General features: G+C 37.7%; 3 protein-coding genes across 3 annotated transcripts; 1 reads left to right on the plus strand and 2 right to left on the minus strand.

Annotated features, from left to right (window-relative positions):
• Positions 1 to 120: 120 nt before the first annotated feature.
• On the minus strand, positions 121 to 2,224 carry LOC140766236 (uncharacterized). Its single transcript, XM_073105719.1, has 6 exons — positions 1,982 to 2,224; positions 1,472 to 1,604; positions 1,097 to 1,234; positions 924 to 985; positions 559 to 646; positions 121 to 458 (listed from the first exon to the last, which is right to left on the minus strand). Exons 1-6 carry the CDS (start codon positions 2,153 to 2,155, stop codon positions 367 to 369), a joined length of 687 nt encoding a protein of 228 aa, XP_072961820.1. The 5' UTR covers positions 2,156 to 2,224; the 3' UTR covers positions 121 to 366.
• A 2,159-nt stretch (positions 2,225 to 4,383) lies between these two features.
• On the plus strand, positions 4,384 to 6,222 carry LOC140765796 (ammonium transporter 1 member 2-like). The gene is made up of 2 exons (XM_073105029.1): positions 4,384 to 5,215; positions 5,397 to 6,222. Exons 1-2 carry the CDS (start codon positions 4,467 to 4,469, stop codon positions 6,088 to 6,090), a joined length of 1,443 nt encoding a protein of 480 aa, XP_072961130.1. The 5' UTR covers positions 4,384 to 4,466; the 3' UTR covers positions 6,091 to 6,222.
• Positions 6,223 to 6,774: 552 nt separating this feature from the next.
• Positions 6,775 to 18,470, minus strand: LOC140765342 (DEAD-box ATP-dependent RNA helicase 13). Its single transcript, XM_073104383.1, has 15 exons — positions 18,254 to 18,470; positions 17,909 to 18,175; positions 17,467 to 17,663; positions 16,950 to 17,135; positions 16,128 to 16,304; positions 14,585 to 14,973; positions 13,122 to 13,302; positions 12,233 to 12,355; positions 12,029 to 12,145; positions 9,959 to 10,063; positions 9,527 to 9,667; positions 9,274 to 9,339; positions 8,192 to 8,350; positions 7,338 to 7,419; positions 6,775 to 7,233 (listed from the first exon to the last, which is right to left on the minus strand). The coding sequence occupies exons 1-15, from the start codon at positions 18,438 to 18,440 to the stop codon at positions 7,178 to 7,180; spliced, it is 2,433 nt and encodes an 810-aa protein (XP_072960484.1). The 5' UTR covers positions 18,441 to 18,470; the 3' UTR covers positions 6,775 to 7,177.
• Between the last annotated feature and the right edge of the window lie 926 nt (positions 18,471 to 19,396).

Genomic DNA, 19,396 nt, shown 5'->3' on the forward strand with positions numbered 1-19,396 from the left:
AAATAATACAGTTATTCTGGATTGCTGTCATTTTTTTCCTCTTCTTTTGGAAATAATATCAACGCTATGCATTCTTCTTGAAATCAAGAGGATAGTAAAAGGCTTACAAATCTTGCTAGATTGCAATAAAATGACCACTTCCATAAAATTGTAAGGCATGAACAAGGCTTCCCATTAGAGGGTGGCGAGTACAAGTAAACATCAAATTTGCTCTTATTCCTCCATTTGCATTTAAATTCCAAATGTGAGAAATAATAACTTGGAAGTTGCCAATTTATCAGATTGCAGATCTTTAATACATGTAAGGTGGTGAAGTGGGTACAAGCCTGATGCAGGAAGAAAACAGATGCAGAGAAGTGCAATTTATCAGCTTGGTTCCTTCTTCTGTAGTTCTAGCTGAGAGAACGCAGATAGCATTGATGACCTTGAGTTTGCTATTTCTACAATCCCATCAAGCGCTGCATGAAACAAGGAGACTTCTTACTAAATGCACATCAAAATAGATGCAGACTTTAGGGAGGGACTTCTAAAGGAAAGATACAAGGAAAACACTGAAACCTTTCTCAAATGAAACTTGGGCAGCACGAAGTTTTGGAGAAACCAAAGTTCCAAATACCGCTAGTGATTTAGACCTCTCCTTCTGTATCTAAGGTGCCAAAGAAGAGATTTCAAAGAAATTGAAGAAAAAGGCAATTGATATTAATTCCTAGCTGAATCAAGCAATCATAAAATTTTCTGGAAATGGAACTGACTGATTACAGGCAGTCATACATCAAAGAAATAGTGTAACTTCCATACTTTGTGTGGGTTTTATTCAAGTTAGTTCTGGATCTAACTATTTCATTAAAAGCTTACTCCATGAGAGTTGCCTCATAATTCCAAACTTTTTTATGCAGTAAAATGCTTAATGAAAAGAAACTTACAACAGTACTTGTCATCGCAGTTTGCGATCCACTGCCTGCTGAATTTGACTCCTGGCTGCTATCTTAAAACCAAGACAGCAGAATATAATCTTAAACAAAATGCAAGCACTTCAAACTTACCAAGCGTCAAATATCAATAAGATAATTATGGAAGGAAAGGAACAAGTAACAACCTACGTAACTGGATGGGCCTCGATGTCTTAGTTCTGAATGATTAGACCTTTTCTGCAACCCACTATGTTCTACATCCTCAGGAGAATACGATCCTTCTCTCGTAGCCCATTTTGATAGAGTAAAAAGCGGTTTTGGCCCTGCATAATGACCAATAAACTTTCTACGTTAAGAACCAAAAAGTGCTAGCAGTTAGTCTATATTAAGAGTAGGTTATCAAAATTCTGATATAATTTATGCTATCATAGCATTTCCAACAAAACACCGCCATGAGTTGGCGGCTACTATAACATTTTTTTATTTGTTTATTTTGATCACTGAAGACACCCTACGCTGATGTCTCAACTAATAAATTTATCAAGAAAATTCATCAGTACCTGATACATGATCGCCGAGTGATTCTGTTACTTGTACTGTAGTGGCAGCAGACTGCACTTTATGATCAAGTAATGTAGTAGAAATGCGCGAGGAACCCATTGAATGACGAGCACTGGCTAATTCTAGCCATCCCTGTTAACAAGAAAAGTTTAAGTTCCTTCACACTGACGAGGACAAACATTTTACATTAGACTAGAATGTTAACCTAGAGCAGTAAAGAGCCCAAATGAAAAGGAAAACAATTGGCAATTATAGAAGCAGTTGTAATACATTGAAGTCCATCATATCTTTTACAAAATTAAAGGTATATTATAACTCATATGAAACTAAAATTATATGAATTCAGTTTATATAACATAGAAATCTTAGCTCAATTAGAAACTATTATACACAAATTTTCACCATTACCCCATTATAAACAACAAAAATCAACTCCAACTTGCGATCTAAAATGGGCTAAAAGAAGTAAGAGACGACAAAAAGAAACGAAAAATCATCGAGGGTTTTACCTGGCGAAGGGTAGAAGACAAGGAATCGACGAGAACGATGTAGCTATCCAACGAATCCAGAAACCGTAGGACGTTCTCTTCCTCGTCGCCGTTATCGGCGCTGTCGGAGTCCTCGGCTCCTTCTCCTCCTTCTCCATCTCGAGCATCGGCGACGAACTGCTCCATCTCCACCATCGTAAGGTCGAAAGCCGCCGACTTTAGTTTTCAACCGATGGAAAATGGGAATAGAGTAGAGAGACCAGAGAGAGGTCTCGACACTGTGTCGGCCCATTTTGCTATATGGATTTGTGGATTTTGTCTTATGATCCGACCCGATAACTATCTCCCTCTCATATAATTAAAAAAAAAAAAGGGAAATATTATTAAATTTATTGTCCCTTGCTTTTATATTTTAATTATAATGTTTTAAAAAAAATACTTTGAGTTAAATTTTCACCTAATAGCTAGCAACCAACCAACGAACAAAACGAAGTATATTTTATTATTTAATAAATTAAAAAAGAAATTCTAAACTTTATTAGGGTTTTGGTAAATCTTCTCTTCCTTAAAAGCCTCCCTTCCCTCCAAGATAAGTTTTCATGGAATAAATATTTGTTTGACTTCTATCTCTAAAAAAAAATAAAAATAAACCCAAAGATCGTTGTCGCTTATGCATGAAATTCGATGGAGCAGTTGACTTTTCGTCGCAGTGGCAACAAAATCATAGGTGAAAAATTGCATTCAAAATTTTCAACTAGTTTTCTTGGAAAAAAATTAAGATTATTTTTTGAGAAAAATCTTGATTAGCTTCTCCCATCTCGTTTCTTATTCTCACTTGGTGGATTCAAATTGTATTATTTATTTTATTATAAAATAAAAATCTATTGTATAAGTCTGTATATACTACGTGCAAATAACTACATGTTGATTCTTTATGAGACTAGATAATAGGCTCGTTCAAAGATGAACATTTCAACTTGGCAAACAAGAAATCATGCATTAAAGAAGTGACACCAAGATATATAGATTCCTAAATAATGATCATAAGAATCTAATATTTTTTTTTAATTAAAAAATATATTATTTGCTATATTTCCCTAAAGTTGTAAGGTGAAAATTCTTCGATATACCTAGGGCTAGCTGCGTCGATCATCGACGACGTTGACCGAAATTTTAAGTAGAGGAAATAATAAGAAAGAAGAGCATTTTTAGGTAGCTTACAATGTAATACATCTTGTAAATTTCTTCTAAAAGGATAATAAGTATATGTAATTCATATTATACATCTCTCTCTCTATATATATATGGAGAGAGGAATTCTTACAGACCTAAACCAGGAAGTAACCTCATAATTATATCATTTATTTTCTCCAGGATTCTTCTAAATAGCCAACGGATGTTAGATTTGGAATCATGCATACGTAGTTTAATGACAGCATTGGGGAGTTGCTGACTATTGAATCTCAAGTTTTAATCCCAAAAACCAGCATGAAATAAATAAATATTACAGCTAATGCTTACCTTTAATCGTTTGATTTATCTTGTAAGTATATGGCCAATTCAATGATTCAATTTATTTAGACATAAACTTAAATAAATATTATAGAGAAAAATAATAAAATAAACTATGTGGGTCTGAATCTACCAAAATAGTTCCTCCAACAATTGTCATAAGCTAATTAACAAGTTTTGCATTCTAGCTGGCTAAATCTCGTGCACAAAATTACTCCTTTTATAAGATATTTATAAGATGATGATTATAATAATAACAATTAGATCATGGAATGCATTCCCACTTCTTCTTTTTTAATTTTTTTTTATATTATTTTATGATAGTTTTCTAATGGAAAGCTAGAAAGTTTAAGTCGTAGCAATCTCACTTTGTGATGAATATATGACAATAGAATCTTAGATAATATATCTTTGTCTGAAAACAAATAAAGGAAACAAACTTTAAGGAAGAGATTATTTGTAATATATCATATAAATTGGTAAAAAGTAGTGATATATAAAAGAAGGGAACATCAAGAGTCCTCAAAGCCAACAGATTCCATCCTATGAATCTACTAAGTAACTCGAACGCATAGAATTTTATTAAAAGAATTCAAATAATAATTTCCATTTCTAAGGTTTTTATGGAAGAAATTAAAGAGTAAATGATTTCATATTATCGACCTCATTGTTGAACGAATCAGAAACATTTGGCTCCACATAATTAAATAATATTAGTATTAGTATTAGTATTATTAATCCGACCAACATTAATTCACTCAATGTACGCTAAGGTTAATGGTTGTGGTCGAATATAATATGAATATAATATATATAAAAAGAATCCACAATCCCACAAGAAAGATCCCGTTGATTCCTGATTCCTCCCATGGTATCTTTCTACATCCCTCCCTATATAAACCAACCTCTTCGTCCCTAAGCTACATCATCGCCATAGCTTGGTAAGTAAAGGTTATATAACGAAGCAAGAGATTGGATTCCGTTACTTGCCGCCATGTCGACGTGTTCGTCTGACCTGGGTTCCCTCCTCGGCGGTGGCAACGTCGCCAACGCCAGTGAGACCGCCGAGTACATCTGCGCGCAGTTCGCCGACACGACCTCTGCCGTCGATACGACGTACCTCCTCTTCTCCGCCTACCTCGTCTTCGCCATGCAGCTCGGCTTCGCGATGCTCTGCGCCGGCTCCGTGCGGAAGAAGAACACCATGAACATCATGCTCACCAACGTCCTCGACGCGGCAGCCGGCGCGTTCTTCTACTACCTCTTCGGCTTCGCCTTCGCCTTCGGTTCCCCTTCTAACCCCTTCATCGGCAAACAGTTCTTCGGCCTCAAGAAGCTCCCGGAGACCGGCTTCGACTACCCCTTCTTCCTCTACCAGTGGGCCTTCGCCATTGCGACGGCGGGGATCACGTCCGGGTCGATCGCGGAGCGGACGAAGTTCACAGCGTACTTGGTGTACTCGGCGATGCTGACGGGGTTCGTGTACCCGGTCGTGTCGCATTGGTTCTGGTCCGCGGACGGGTGGGCGTCGGCGTCGAGGAACGCCGGAGAGGCCCTGCTGTTTAAGTCTGGGGTGATAGATTTCGCCGGGTCCGGGGTGGTCCACTTGGTCGGAGGAGTGGCCGGGTTCTGGGGCGCGTTTATCGAGGGTCCGAGGCATGGAAGGTTCGATCCGGGCTTTGATGGTCTCATCCTCCGCGGGCATAGTGCATCACTCGTCGTCCTCGGCACCTTCCTCCTCTGGTGAGCTAATAGAAAATTTATGGAAAGTTACATCGAGAACTCTAATATTATTCATCACTTCACGGTTCATTTCTAATATGTTAAATAGGGCGGTAAATGTAAATACTGAAATTATTTGTAAAAGTGTAGGGTGTGAAATGTAAATAATTTGGTGGATGTTTTCGTTTTTTTTTTCCTACAGGTTCGGATGGTACGGTTTCAATGCGGGTTCCTTCCTGACCATCTTGAAATCCTACGGGCCCCCTGGTTCCATCCACGGCCAGTGGTCCGCCGTTGGCCGCACGGCCGTGACGACTACCCTGTCCGGCAGCGTCGCTGGGCTTACCACTCTCTTCAGCAAGCGCATCTTCATCTCCCACCACTGGAGCCTCATCGACGTCTGCAACGGTGCGCTCGGCGGCTTTGTCGCCGTCACCTCCGGATGCTCCGTGGTCGACCCCTGGGCCGCCGTCATCTGCGGCTTCATCTCGGCGTGGGTCCTCATCGGCATGAACCGCCTCGCCGCCAGGTTCAAGTACGACGACCCCCTCGAGGCGTTCCAGCTCCACGCTGGCTGCGGCACCTGGGGGATCATCTTCACCGCCCTCTTCGCCCGGGAGAATTACGTCAACGAGGTCTACCAAGGCAGGCCGGGCAGGCCGTTCGGGCTCTTCATGGGCGGCGGCGGGCGCTTGCTGGCGGCGCACGTGGTGCAGATCCTCTCCATCATCGGGTGGGTGAGCCTCACCATGGGGCCCACCTTCTTCATTCTGCACAAGCTCGGGTTGCTCAGGATCAGCTACGAGGACGAACAGCAGGGGATGGACCGCACCCGCCACGGTGGACACCCGTACCCGGAGGACTGCCTTCACCCCCATAACCCGCCCGCCGTATAAACGGGGGAATCCCCACGTCTGATCTCTTCTTGAGAGCAGCAGTAATAATCGTTGTGCTCTGATTTGAGAATTATGTGTGGTGAAGTGGATGATGTGTGGGAACGTAATTTTGGTGTAGAATAAAACTTGGGAATGTGTTTGCTGGTTTCGATTGCAGAGCTCCGTGTGAATTGCTTAGTCTTGTACTGTTAAATTTCTTGTTTAAGCTGTGACTCGGAGTTGGTTTTATTTATTTATTCATTTTGTTCAGATTTTGCCTTTTCTTCCTCTCTCTAACTATTGGGGTTCTTCAGGATTATATTAGCAAACTATCAACAAAAGAAAAGAAAAAATACATCACTTTTTTGCACTCCTTTACCTGGCTATGTCTAATTTAGCTTAAGCCTCTTTTAACTTTTCTGATGACCATTAGTGATAAGGAACTTCCAGTGTCTAGTAGGGGTTTAATGGATTTAATTCACGAAATTATATTAAATAAGGGTTCGGAAGCTCAAACCTGACATAGCATGCAGAACGAATTTTGATCACAAGCCCAAGATTATATAACTTGCTAAACAAATAAATATCTCTTTATTCATTCTCTAATTATTGATCATAGTAGTTGTGAGAGCCCAAAGAGAAGCGCCATTACTTTGAACACTTTCCTCTTCTAGGCAGAAGGAGAGACATAATACCCTTGAGTAGTATTCAGGATGCCAACCGAAGCACCACACTGGCTTCTGCTTGATTTGCGTTAGTATAAAAACTTTATGCCACAAGTTACATCAATAGATATACTAACAAAAATTGAGTAATATCGTACAGACAAGCATACGACCTGCCAAATGGCTGTTCAGCGATTATAGAGCAACTTACTTTGTGGCAAAATCAGAATAAGAAGTTAAAAGGGGCATCTAACGACCCACCAAAATTTGTTCATCTTCAAAGCCATTCTGATCCTTGTTTGTATGTTTGACTTTGTGGTGTTCAAGAAGTGCTCCGCAGGTTCTTGAACAAATGCAAGGAAGTAGCAGCAACTGCAAGTACCGTATTCCCCTACAGGAATGAAGAAACAACTTATCTTCGTAGATCGCCAATACAGTATCTTCTATTTCATCCCCTCTTTTGCTTTTCTCTTCTGCTTTCTCTTTTGCTCTCGCGAATCTAGCACATACAAGCAAGCAAAATTTTAGGAGACAGAAAATAACCTGTTTAGTGAAAAGATAAGGAATTTTTTTTGAAAAAAATGCCAAGAAAGTGAAATTTACGCTTCTTTTCTTCTCGTTTTTTCCGTTTCCATGTCTCAGCCAATCTCTGCATTTCTCTCTTCTTCTCCACATTTACACAAACCTGCAATGAGTGTAAGAGATAAGATTCCACCGAGGAACAAAATTTGGTGAGTTTGAGATAACTGCAACGATGAAGATCACCATGAAAAAAAAAGGTAACTTTAAAAATGCTCCATCAGGCAAAATATTACCAATAGGATAGCATTCAGATAGTTAAAAGGGGCTCCAATATATGAGTACCGAATTCGAAAACTACCGGCATCAGTTTAATTGGGGCATCATTAAGCTCCCACTTCTCTCTCAAAAAAAAAAAAAAGGTCTCAAGCAAAATATTAAAAACCCTGCTGCTTTTGCACAAATAAAAAGTCACATCAGACTTCATGCAACTAGAAAAATACTTGCACATGTTAATTTTAAAGTATGTTAAAATCCCATCATATCATTTTGGGCTGCAGTAAAAAGCTACAAATATTCATAAAACATGTTGATAATTATCTTGTTATTGCTTAGTTCAAATTTAAATAACTGGTAATACTGAAGATTATCGGCCCTGAAAAATCAAATAACAGCAGATAATCCCGCATTATCAACTTATATTCTCGAGTCTCAACACTATGTTACTTAAAAGTTAAAAGTACCATTACATGACAGTCTTTTCAAACAGCGTATAATCTCTTCCATGACAGTCTTCCAAAATGAGATAGCAAGTACCTTATCTAAATATATCATACCACTTATCATGCCATAGTAGATATTAAACAAAACAATGCAACAAGAAATTTGCTGATGCAGATCACTTCCACGAAAACTAAACAATTATGATCAATACATACCTCGTGTCCAGAACTTCGAAGGGCCTGAAGGGGTTCAACACAATCCTGACCAATGACCACAAATCCAGATCTTTTATTCTCCTTCAAATTCAATTTGCCAACCATTTTCTTCTTTGACAGTTCTTCCAGTTGCTGCTGAAGAATTGGGGTAACACCAGCCTGGGAAGATCAAAATTGACTATAAATCCAAAGGATATGTTGTATAAGAGGAACAATCAACCCGAATCTTTCCTAATGTATGGATCCAAATGTAACTCCAATAATTAGTAGACGAAAGATTCTACATCAAAGAGAAAAAGAGGGGAAAAAAAATATCAACGGTTTCAAATATTTAGAGGAAAATATACAAAAGGAACTCAGTTTAGTAAGGCAATAAAAGATTTGAAACACATTTTAGAAGGCTCCAAGCTTGCAACAGAAAAGAAGATTTGAGTTGAAGAAAGGTTCTATAGAAGACATAACATAGCTACACGTAAGAAAGGTTCTGTAGAAGACATCACATTACTACAAGTACTATTATGGCTTTCAGAAAGTAGTACTGTGAAGGCAATTACAGGGGAAGAAGAAAAAAGAAGGAAAGCAAGCTATCGAAGGAGGGAGAGTTCTTTGTCATTTATGCTCTTCTGGCAATTTCACTAGTACTTAAACAAAAATGATTTTCAGTCGAAGGCAGAAAATCTACTTGAAGTTATATTATATGAAGATGAAACTCCACATGAAGTCCTTTTTCTTATTTACAATTATGAGCTGTCTTTAAGAGTTAGACTTATATAAGAAAAAGTGTATTTTCTAAACCGCAAAAGAAAGAAACTCATAAAATAAAATGATGGATATGAGTTTGCTGCGTAAGATTGAACAAGCAAGGTGCTTAATATGTCAGTTTCAAAAGATTCTGTGCTCAAGGAAGATACTGTTGGAAAAGGCATACAAAAAGCAAACAAGAAATACAGAGGTAAAGAGATTGCTAAGCTCAAATACCAGAAGATCGCTATGAAATAATTGCTAGATAAGGACAACAGAATAAAATACAACCAAGTAGAATAAGCTGAATGACTTCTTTCACTCATAATAGAATGACTAACCCCGGCAAAGAAGCGGCGTGAAAATGATTTTGATTGTAAGGGACGCATTAAGTGGTCATTCAATTCCTGAAATTTGGAAAAGTAATCAAACATATAAGGAGAAAATAATCACAGAGAGAGAAAACAAGCAGAATCCATCAATCAAATATATAGAAAAAAATAAAGTTCATCAACCAGATACAACTATATAGCATATAACTACATTTAGTTTCCTGATATATGTTAAAAAGAAGAAATGATTTTATCAAAGAACCTGCTGCAGCTTCTTTAGATTAGCAGAAGTAATTTTCTTTGTCTTGTAGTCCTTTACTCTGTCTTCCTCGCTGTCACTGACCTCCAATGCTAATTCCACACTCTCAGCATTTCTTTTAAACCAGTTATTCTTGGCATTTTCCTACATAAGACACAGTTGTAAACTGAAAGAAGATGAAAAATATAAAGCCCTGTATCCAAGGGAAACAATTAAAGGATAAACTGGAACTAGAAGAGAAATTTAAAAAGCTTTTGTTTCCAAGGGAAATACTAGAACAAAAGGTCAAAATCAAAGATCCATCCTATACTAAACACATCAACCTTCTAGATGAGAGCACAAGTAAATCATGTGGATTAGAATTGTGATTGTGTATATACAATGTAATATCATGAATACATGAAGATAAATTAAACAAAAAGTAATGGCTCTTGCCTGGGAGTTTTTACGCGTGATATTGTCAATTTGATGTGCAAGAGATAGCCGCATCATTACTTCAGGCATGTAAGCATCATCTATAGGAAATTGTCGAAGGCTTTCCTGCAAAATTAATATCGGAAAGATGACATGGCTTCTGTCAGCAACTTTAGGAAAAACATGAGTAGCATGCAGAGTGAAGCCATGAAACCATATAGAAACAAATAAATACAAATTCACTCCAGAAATAAACATGCTTACATACTAATGTACTTCCAGAGTGAAGACACGGAAGTAACCATATAGAAACAAATAAATACAAATTCACTCCAGAAAGTGAACATGCTTACGTACTAATATACTTCCAATTACCAAAAACGATATTAAAACATGCACAATGCATCTCCTAGTCACCAGCATGAGCAAAAACATAAAGATGCATATTTTTCATTCAACTAAGTCAATAAAACGCTTGAAAATAAGAGCAGAAGTATAATAGAGAGATGCTACTGATATACAGCTGGATGGCTCTTCCTTCACCGCTCCAATGGATAATCCAGCGAATGATAAGGAACGCCTCAAGAATAAGGTCTTGATGGTTTAGCAGTAAAGTAAGTTTCAGGGGGGTGTAACTACATGCTAATATCCTGACGTAGAAACAGCAAAGCCACCGTAAAAACTGATAGGAATCACCAAAAGACCATCTAGGAATCCCCACTACTAGAGAGGATCCTAGATACAACAAAAGGGAAACCACACTGTATAGGGTGTAAAACAAGATAAAAAAAATGATATATAGTAAGGATCATCATACTAAACATCAAATTTAATAGGCAATTGTGGAGATGGTGATTCATTTAGAACCACAATGAGCTGACAGAATAATGAGCTCTGAAACTCAATAAAAAGTTGTTGACAATTTCCTTACTTTTGGACAGTTGACTGATATATGCAATTCTATAGTAACTTCTACGAAATTGATATGTAAATTCAGTAAAAGATTACTAAAGAATTCTAAGAAATACCTCAAGTTATTCTCACGAAAAGTTTTGTAGCTGTTCAATGAACTATAAAATGCATTAGTATCATATGCTTCTACCGCATCCTAACAAATATAATAGTTAGTTAATAGTTTGTTTGCAGAAAAAATAAAAGTTCCAGTCAATCAAAAGAGCAAATCTCGGGATAGAGCCGTTCGAACGCATTTACCCGAGAACAAAAGATTAATTAGGTGTTCGAATGCTCTCAAGATTGTTCGAATGCGTTTACCCAAGAGCCAGAAAATAAATTAGGCGTTCAAACGCCCTCAAGACCGTTTGATCGCCCGACAACAAGGAACCTCAACTTAGGTGTTTTAATTAAGTTTTTTTGTTTAAGTTATGCAATAAGATTTAAGTTTACGCGATCATATTGCCAAGTCTAGTCAACTTAGAAAGCCACTTATAAATAGATGCGGTGTGCACCTGAATAATCATCTTTGATTATTGAAATTAATTTGTAATATCGTCTCCTTCCTCCTTCTTTGACTATCTCTAAGCTTTGAAACCCTAGCCACCATCTAGGATCTCCTTTGTTGCCCTCATTTTCATCTGGCCACACCCCCTTGATTCTAAGGAAGGATCATACTTCTTCTTTATCCCTTCCCATACGATTTCATCGACTTCCACCATTATCTCCATCACCTTGCCATAACCCTAAGTTGTTCACTATCACGTCTCTTCAGTCTCCCCTTTCTATAATCCATTCCAATAGATTCGTTCTCTATCCTAAATCTATCTCAATCTCAAAAGTACTTTACCATCTAATTGTTGGATCTCTAGTCCACTCTTAACTTTAGCAATCCGCGGTTACCCTAACATTCTTTATGTGAATCAGAATCTAATTCCGTCTTTATATTTGGACTTGTAGCGATCGTGGGGTCAGGAAGGTGATCATTACAGCAAACCAACTGATGGATCTTACATTGAGCATAGCATGTCCTACCCTTTTCAGGTAAAATAAATAACATAAAGTAGATAACAATGTAAATGGCAAGAAACAATATCCTGAGACATGGTAGGCGAGAATAATACATGAATCTACAATTACCTTGGATAATGACTTGCACAAAGAAAAAAACTTGGTTTTTTCACTGGGAGAGATCAATGCAATACAGCAGCCATCAGCAGAAGCTCGTGCTGTCCTTCCACTTCTGTGGATATAAACCTAGAAGAAATGAAAGTTCCACTGTGAAACAAAGATGTTAAGAAGTTCAGTGTATTACTCAAATTAGAAAAATAAATAATAACCTACTTCAGCTGAGTGAGGCAATTGATAATGGACAACTGTTCGGACATGAGGAATGTCCAGCCCTCTTGCAGCAACATCAGTAGCAACTAACACTGCATTCTCATTTCCACGAAAACGATCAATAGCCTGATTAAAAATGGTTAATGGGTAAGGTAAGTGGAAAAGAAAAACTTACGTTTACAGGAGATAATTTCGGGTATCTTACAACAAACTAACTATATCCATATGAATTTCAGATATTTTCAACTACTTGCTATAGGGCCTATGCAGACTTTCAGGCACTCAGATTAATGTTCTTCATTTTCCCCTTCAATGTCTCAGGATATAATCATGTTACAAATGCAGTGGTGTTCAATTTTAACACTTAATATAGTAAATCCTGCAAGACTAAGATCTAAATAAATTTATGCAATAATATAGTAAACACTACAAGATTACGATCTAAGTTATGCAATTTTGAGTCATCTAAACAAAGAATTCATAGTTGTTGATAAGTTTATTGTTGCTCATAAACTCATCATATAATCTTAAAAAACAATGGCTAGCAATGTAAGTGTTGGATCCTTAATTTCTGTTTAACAAAATTCTGATGGTTAGTACATTCCAGAGCTAGAAAGTCTTCTCGATATTACAAAATAATAATTATTATATGCTATAGATAATAATGAAAATAATAATAACAACAGAGTAGATCATTTTTCAATAGCTAATGGACAATGAATAACTAGTAGGGTTTTTTACTTCGTAAATCACAAAGTCTAGCCTTAAATCTGTAGTCATGCAATATAGGCTTGATCTTAAGCAGGAAAGTGCCAAGGATGTCTCTGAAGTATTTTAAGATGTCTAAGCAAAATGACCATATAAGTGCACTCTGAACTATAACAGCAGTCACCTTTAACCGGGCTCTCTGTTGCATCTGAGCATGAAGGGTCCAAACATTGATACCAAGGATGCGCAATATAGAAGAAATGTGACGTAGAGCCGCAATTGATGTGCAGAAGACAATTGTCCGGCCTTGGCCATGAACGCTTAAAACATAGTACAAGTGTGCATCTTTATCTTCTTCACTGCAGCTGTAAATAACAGCAAGAAACAGAATCAGTATGTTTACAGTGCTAATTGAGCAAAAAATTTAAATGATTACAGTACGTCGGTAATTACATGTTAATAAAAAAACATGGTTCACAACAGGGCTGATGCTCCACAATTCTTCAAGAATGCATATACTGTATCATTCCAGTATTTCTCCTCATCTTGCTCCCAAAATACATGCAATTATTTTTTATTGTTTGCTTTATTCTCAAAAAGGATGTCCACAGCATAATGTGCTCAAAATAGATGCACTATTTTCAATTAGCATCCAGAAGGATCAGCAGGAAAAAGAAATCTCAACATCATAGAATTACATTGGATATCAAGTCCACAATTTGTTCCTAAATCCTGAGGCATACAATTTCTTTTTTCACTCATCCACTATTTTATTTTGTGTATCAATTTCACTGGTTGATGGCTCGAGATTGTTGCATAGCAAAAAATAAGTATTCTATAACTGTACCCAAGCAGAGGATTCTATAGCCCTGCTAATACTAAAATTCAAAGAAATAGCAATAAAGTAAGAGTCGGTGCCCCCAACAGCTCAACTTGTTGACTTCCAAATAGATAATTGCATGATCCAAGCATTAAAGGGCTGCTTATACCAGCTTAACTGTTGCAGAACAATGTATAACTATTTTAGGAGAAAAACAAGCAAGAAACTCGTATCGATTCAGTCACATATAACAAAAAATACTTTCACAGATGAAAATTGAACTTAATTTGCTGAAAAAAAGAAACCAGCACTAAAGAGTATATTTTAAGGGACAACTCAACTTAGACCCTCTGAACTATCGTTCATTTCTATGTACATCTCTAAATTTTATTTTATTTTTGCTATAGATAGACCCCCTAAACTATTAGAAATCTTTAATTACACTAATACCATCAACTGAAAAGATGAAAAGACAAAAATATCTTTTTGATTACATGATATAAAGTGTAAATTAACATTTCTCTTTCTTTTTTCTATCCAAATAAACGGTATAAAAATCACAAATCTACTCATGTATGAAGCATATAACAAGATATTTTCAATAGTTTAGAGGGTCTATATGTACACCCCCCCCCCCCCCCCCCCAAAAAAAAAGCTCAAAGAGTACGTGGACGTGGAAATGGGCAATAGATCTTTAGGAGGTCTAATAGTATTATCCATATTTTTATATAATGTAAATGCACATTATGAATTTCATGAATATCAATAGTCACTTCAAGAAGCATATCATCAATTTATGAGAAACAATGGGAAGGGCCAAAAAATACTTGATAAATGATTCTTCAAGTTTATTAGCAACTATTGAAGCATTTGTCAGATCAACTATTGCAGCATCAGGTCTCATTCCAGCTCGCTCTGAAAGTGCTTCTATTGAACTTAGATTATCCGACATGGATGACTTTGGAATAGATAATCCACGCTTGAGCTTTCTACGGAAGTTATCAGATAGGGCAATCGTAGCAGAAAACACGAATGTCTGTCTTTTCTTTCGCTGTAAAATTGGCACAGTTTTGCAAGTTGGAGTACTTTGTGATGATTGTTCAGCATAGCCATTTATAACAGGAAGCATGTCAATGATAGATTGTAATTCATGAAAATGTCCATTCTCTATCATCCGATCAGCCTCATCCAGCACGAAGAAAGACAATGAGTGTAACTGCAATACAAGAATATAAGCGTTAGCAGGAATGTGTGCCATTTGCAGAAGGTAGAAACAGCAGCATTACATTTGTGCGTAGCTAGAACAACAAGTGGTTTAGTTTTTTACCTGAAACCATCAAAAAACTATACTGCTATAAAATGTTCTGCATGCTAAAGTGCAACTAAATAGAAAAATGTTCCTTAATTTCTTGAATCCTAAAAAACCTTTAGGACTTTGTATATACATATACAAGAGAGCAAACAAAGGAACACAGTAGACATTCCATAACCAATAGGTATGTTGAAAGATTTGACATCTACATGTCCAAAAATTCAACACTGAAACTTGAAACAGCCCATCATGATCCGTGGCACGACGATATAACCAGTTATGCAGAATGATTCTAACAGCTGAAAAGAAATACATGAAGCAACTAGCATTCTACGATGAAAAGGAGGTTTGTGCACAATGATTCTAACAGCTGCCCATATTCTGCTTGGTCACGGAGTCATGCATGGATTTATGTCAAGCACAACACAAAAACATATTTCATCCTCCACAAGAAGAAAACTATGTTGCATCCAGTGAGGCAAGAAGCATCAACAATCAATTCCAACAGATGCAAGTTACTGATGAAGATATCAACAGCAGGATCCTCTGCTGATGCTATTCCTGGGTTTCTACCTCTTATACTTCTATCTTTTCTAGCAACAACTCTCATCAATCTCAACATCCCAGCCTCCCAGCCTAGACTATACTCATATCTTGGACATGTTTGCTAATTGCATAATCTTCTAAAAACCAAACGTCGCAGGTTATTATGGATAACCTACAAAACTTTTGTTATTTAACATAAAGGGCATAAAAAGACCAAATAAGAAATAACATATGGCAAGTATCCTGCGTTGTTTCACCTTTAACATGAAAGATTAAAATATATCACAGTAATACAACATAAACTAATTTATAGAATCAGGAAAATATTGCAGACAACCTTACACAGTTATGATGTATTGTGAAAAGGTTCCAGTTGCTCCTCCTAACTCAAACACAATATAGCTTCTATCTACCTTACTCTAGTTAACATCATGACATGTAAAAACATGGCTACTAGTAATTCTCTTTGAGAAATAAAAATTTAAAGCTGTGCTTCATAATGGCCCACTAACCTCAACAAGGTGCTGGTCTCCTGCTGACATAAGCTCCCACAACCTCCCTGGAGTTCCAACAACAATCTCAGGCTGTCTTTTCAAAAGTCTTTCCTGCTTTTCTGAAGACATACCACCAACAATAGGAACAACTACAATGTCAAGAAACTTGGCTGCTTCCTTCAGATGATCAGAAACCTAGACAAAGGATTGTCAGATCAGTGAGGCCACAACACTTACGGGTTAAGTGTTCTGAAAATGAAATATACAAGAAGCAAACTGCACGCACAACATTTTTATAATTGAACATAAATAATTCCTAATTATTAATAAACTAGAACATAAGCAAATGAAGAAAGAAACATATTGTAACGAGTTTCAGTGTTTTCCATTGCATAAACCTACAGCAGGTTAATGTGGCGATGGGCTAAGCTTTGCTTTATAATGAAAAAGGGCTTTTGAATATCATCAGCTACATTTTTAGTCTTGTCAAAAGAAATCCTCATATTGACAAAATTGCATATTACAGCATCCTTTTTTTTAGAGATATTTGCAGCACATTGGGACACTGATCCTTATTATTGAGTATGTTTTGATTATAAACCATCCAGGTGGTTTTGCTGCAATAAGTAAAAGGAGTCAATGGACAAAATTGTCAAATCTAGGGCATCGTTTTTGCAACAAAGCTAGTGTGAAGGTGATGATTTACAGGGGAAAACCTAATAGAAGAATTTCAAGTAAGATTTTAACTAAAGATAGCAATTGATGACAAAAACAAAAGAAAAGCCCGTGAAAAAGTGAAAATTCACAATAAAATAATATCGATGAGCGGGCTACTGATACCTGCAAAGCAAGCTCCCTTGTAGGAGTGATAACTAGAGCTCTAAGTGGACCTCCTCTTATATTTGACTTTGAATCTTCTTGGAATAATCTGGCAACTTTTTCTCGCTCTTCAAGAAGCCGTTGCAGGATAGGGAGACCAAAGGCAAGTGTCTTACCAGAGCCTGTTTCTGCAGCACCAATTACATCCTATCACAGGAACCATAGTAAGAAAATCTGTCAAATTATTGTTGACTGTATACAGTTCTTTTCTTTTCATTGTGATTTTTATAAATGTCAGTGGCCACACTAGAAGAGGTAGTTAACTGAAAAGGTAGAACAGTACTCCTCATTCTTCTTTTTTGAGATTAATGGGAAACAACTCTCTGTCTACAACCACTATTTTGCATACCAGAATTATTGGTTTATATGAGACTATGTATACTTCTACAAAGAATAGTTGGCCATATACATCTGAAATAGGGAGAAATAGCATTAATATTATAAGCAGAGAGGAGGAATAGTTCAATAGGTAACCAACCTTTCCTTGATGAGCAGCAGCAGGAATGCAAGCTCTCTGGATGGGTGTTGGTTCTTTGAATCCAAGTCTACGTATTGACTTAATAAGAAGAGGATGAAGCCTCAACACGTTCCATGCATAGATTTCATCCTCGCCAAGAATTAGCTCATCATCATTATCTCCCTTTGCATTACTTTCACTATTATCATTCTGCACATCTGCAGAAGTGCAAAGTTCTAAGTTTGACAAGCAGACAAATTGGTCCTAAGTAAGTCATATTCCACAATTTTCGCTTTTCCCTAGGGCCATCAAACTTCTGAATATCTTTCTTATATCAAATCAACATCAAGAACAGGCTAACTACTCTTTCGGGAAAGCAAGATAAAATCTTGCAATGCAAGATAAATCAAAATTTCAAGAAAATTCAAAAATGATAAGCGAATGGCGGGAATCAAGAAGACACCTTCCACTTTAGCCTCGACGAGTCCGACCTTGTTCTCCTCATCCACATTCGCGGGCTCACCCTTCTCCTTCTTATTCTTCTTACTTCTAGTTTTCCTCTTCTTCTGTCTCTTTTTACCCTTCACCTCTCCGCCCTCTCCGCCCTCTCCACCGTCTCCGTCCACTCGCTTCCTCTTCTTCTCCTTCTTCTTGGCTCCCCCAATCGGATCCGGAATCCCTTCCACGAGCCCGTAGTCCGCCTCGTCGATCTCGTCCAACGAAAGAAACCCTAATCAAGAAAAGTTAGGCGCAAAAATCGCAAGGAAACGGAAGATAAGAGAGAGAGAGAGAGAGAGAGAGGGAAGACCTCCTTCGTTGCTTCCGGCGAGGAGGACGAAAGGATCATCGGAAGGGAGGGACTCGTTCCAACGAAGGGAATCGAGGCAGCCGGAGTCGGCGGAGGCGCCGTTCTTGTCCGGCTTCGGCGCCGACTTCCTTTTCTTCTTTTGCTGCCGCTGCCGCGAATGAGGAGGCGGCGATGCTTCTTCGGCCATCGAGGGAGAAGAAAGAAGAAAGAGAGGGAGGGAGAGGTTTAGATGGGGTATATACACTTTAGTAAATAAATAAATAAAATGTTGCTTTTGCGTATTACCCCTCAAAATATTTGTTTTTCCGCATAAATACCTCCTAGGACACTAGTTACATTCTTCTGTGTCTACATTGGGCATGATCCAAAGGGAGATTGAGGAATATATTCTTAATTATTTTTATAAAAAAAAAGAGAGATATTTTACCACAAAAATAGTGGCTTGAATTAGAGTATCATTTTTCACTGTCAAAAATAAAATTAAATAATAGGAAGTGCATAAGATATCACCAAAAGATTTACATGAAATATGATTTTTATTTATTTTATTTATTTTTTTCCTCTCCTTTCTACTGCAAGACAAAATTCAATATCATACCAGAAAAACTGGATATAGTTTAAAAGGATTATACAAAGCTAGTGTCTAGTGGGATGTTGCCTCTCCATGGGTGAACTGTTGTAAACCGTAATAAAGAGATAATATAGGTTGTGAATCGAAAATTATCACTTTTGTGTAATTTACTCCCTGCATTTTTGGCTTATTACGAATGACCTCCTGGCTGGCTCCTGAGCAGACATATATGTACAAAGGAATTCTTGTGGACTCGGGGTTTAGGGTTTTCTCTCTATAGACAGATAGACTATAGAGTGACGATGTCTTCCTCCTCCAAGGGTCGAAGGGCATCTCTGCCGCCGCCCAACGGCGCCGGCGACGGCGTCCTTGCGCGCGTCTCTAGCGCGATCTCGCAGTCACCCGTCGTCTACCGAGGCCGCCGAGCCGCCTCGGACGCCGCCGTTGCAGCTAAGAAGCTTCTGTGGAGCACTGGGCACGCCGCCTGGATCGCCGGAACTACCTTCCTCGTCCTCGTGGTACCCCTCATCATCGAGATGGATCGCGAGCAGCAGATGAACGAGCTCGAGCTG

Source organism: Typha angustifolia, chromosome 8, assembly GCF_048772165.1.
Source record: "Typha angustifolia cultivar Huaian chromosome 8, ASM4877216v1, whole genome shotgun sequence".
NCBI classification, from domain to species: Eukaryota; Viridiplantae; Streptophyta; class Magnoliopsida; order Poales; family Typhaceae; genus Typha; species Typha angustifolia.

Coding starts and splice junctions, on each gene's coding strand:
- LOC140765342 (XM_073104383.1), bottom strand. CDS start 18,440: ATGGCCGAAGAAGCATCGCCGCCTCCTCATTCGCGGCAGCGGCAGCAA. Junction 17,664..17,908: donor CGTCGAGGCTAAAGTGGAAG/GTGTCTTCTTGA, acceptor GCACTTCTGCAG/ATGTGCAGAATGATAATAGT. Junction 17,136..17,466: donor CTGCTGCTCATCAAGGAAAG/GTTGGTTACCTA, acceptor TTCCTGTGATAG/GATGTAATTGGTGCTGCAGA.
- LOC140765796 (XM_073105029.1), top strand. CDS start 4,467: ATGTCGACGTGTTCGTCTGACCTGGGTTCCCTCCTCGGCGGTGGCAAC. Junction 5,216..5,396: donor CTCGGCACCTTCCTCCTCTG/GTGAGCTAATAG, acceptor TTTTTCCTACAG/GTTCGGATGGTACGGTTTCA.
- LOC140766236 (XM_073105719.1), bottom strand. CDS start 2,155: ATGGTGGAGATGGAGCAGTTCGTCGCCGATGCTCGAGATGGAGAAGGA. Junction 1,605..1,981: donor TGTCTTCTACCCTTCGCCAG/GTAAAACCCTCG, acceptor TCTTGTTAACAG/GGATGGCTAGAATTAGCCAG. Junction 647..923: donor CTGCGATGACAAGTACTGTT/GTAAGTTTCTTT, acceptor TTGGCACCTTAG/ATACAGAAGGAGAGGTCTAA.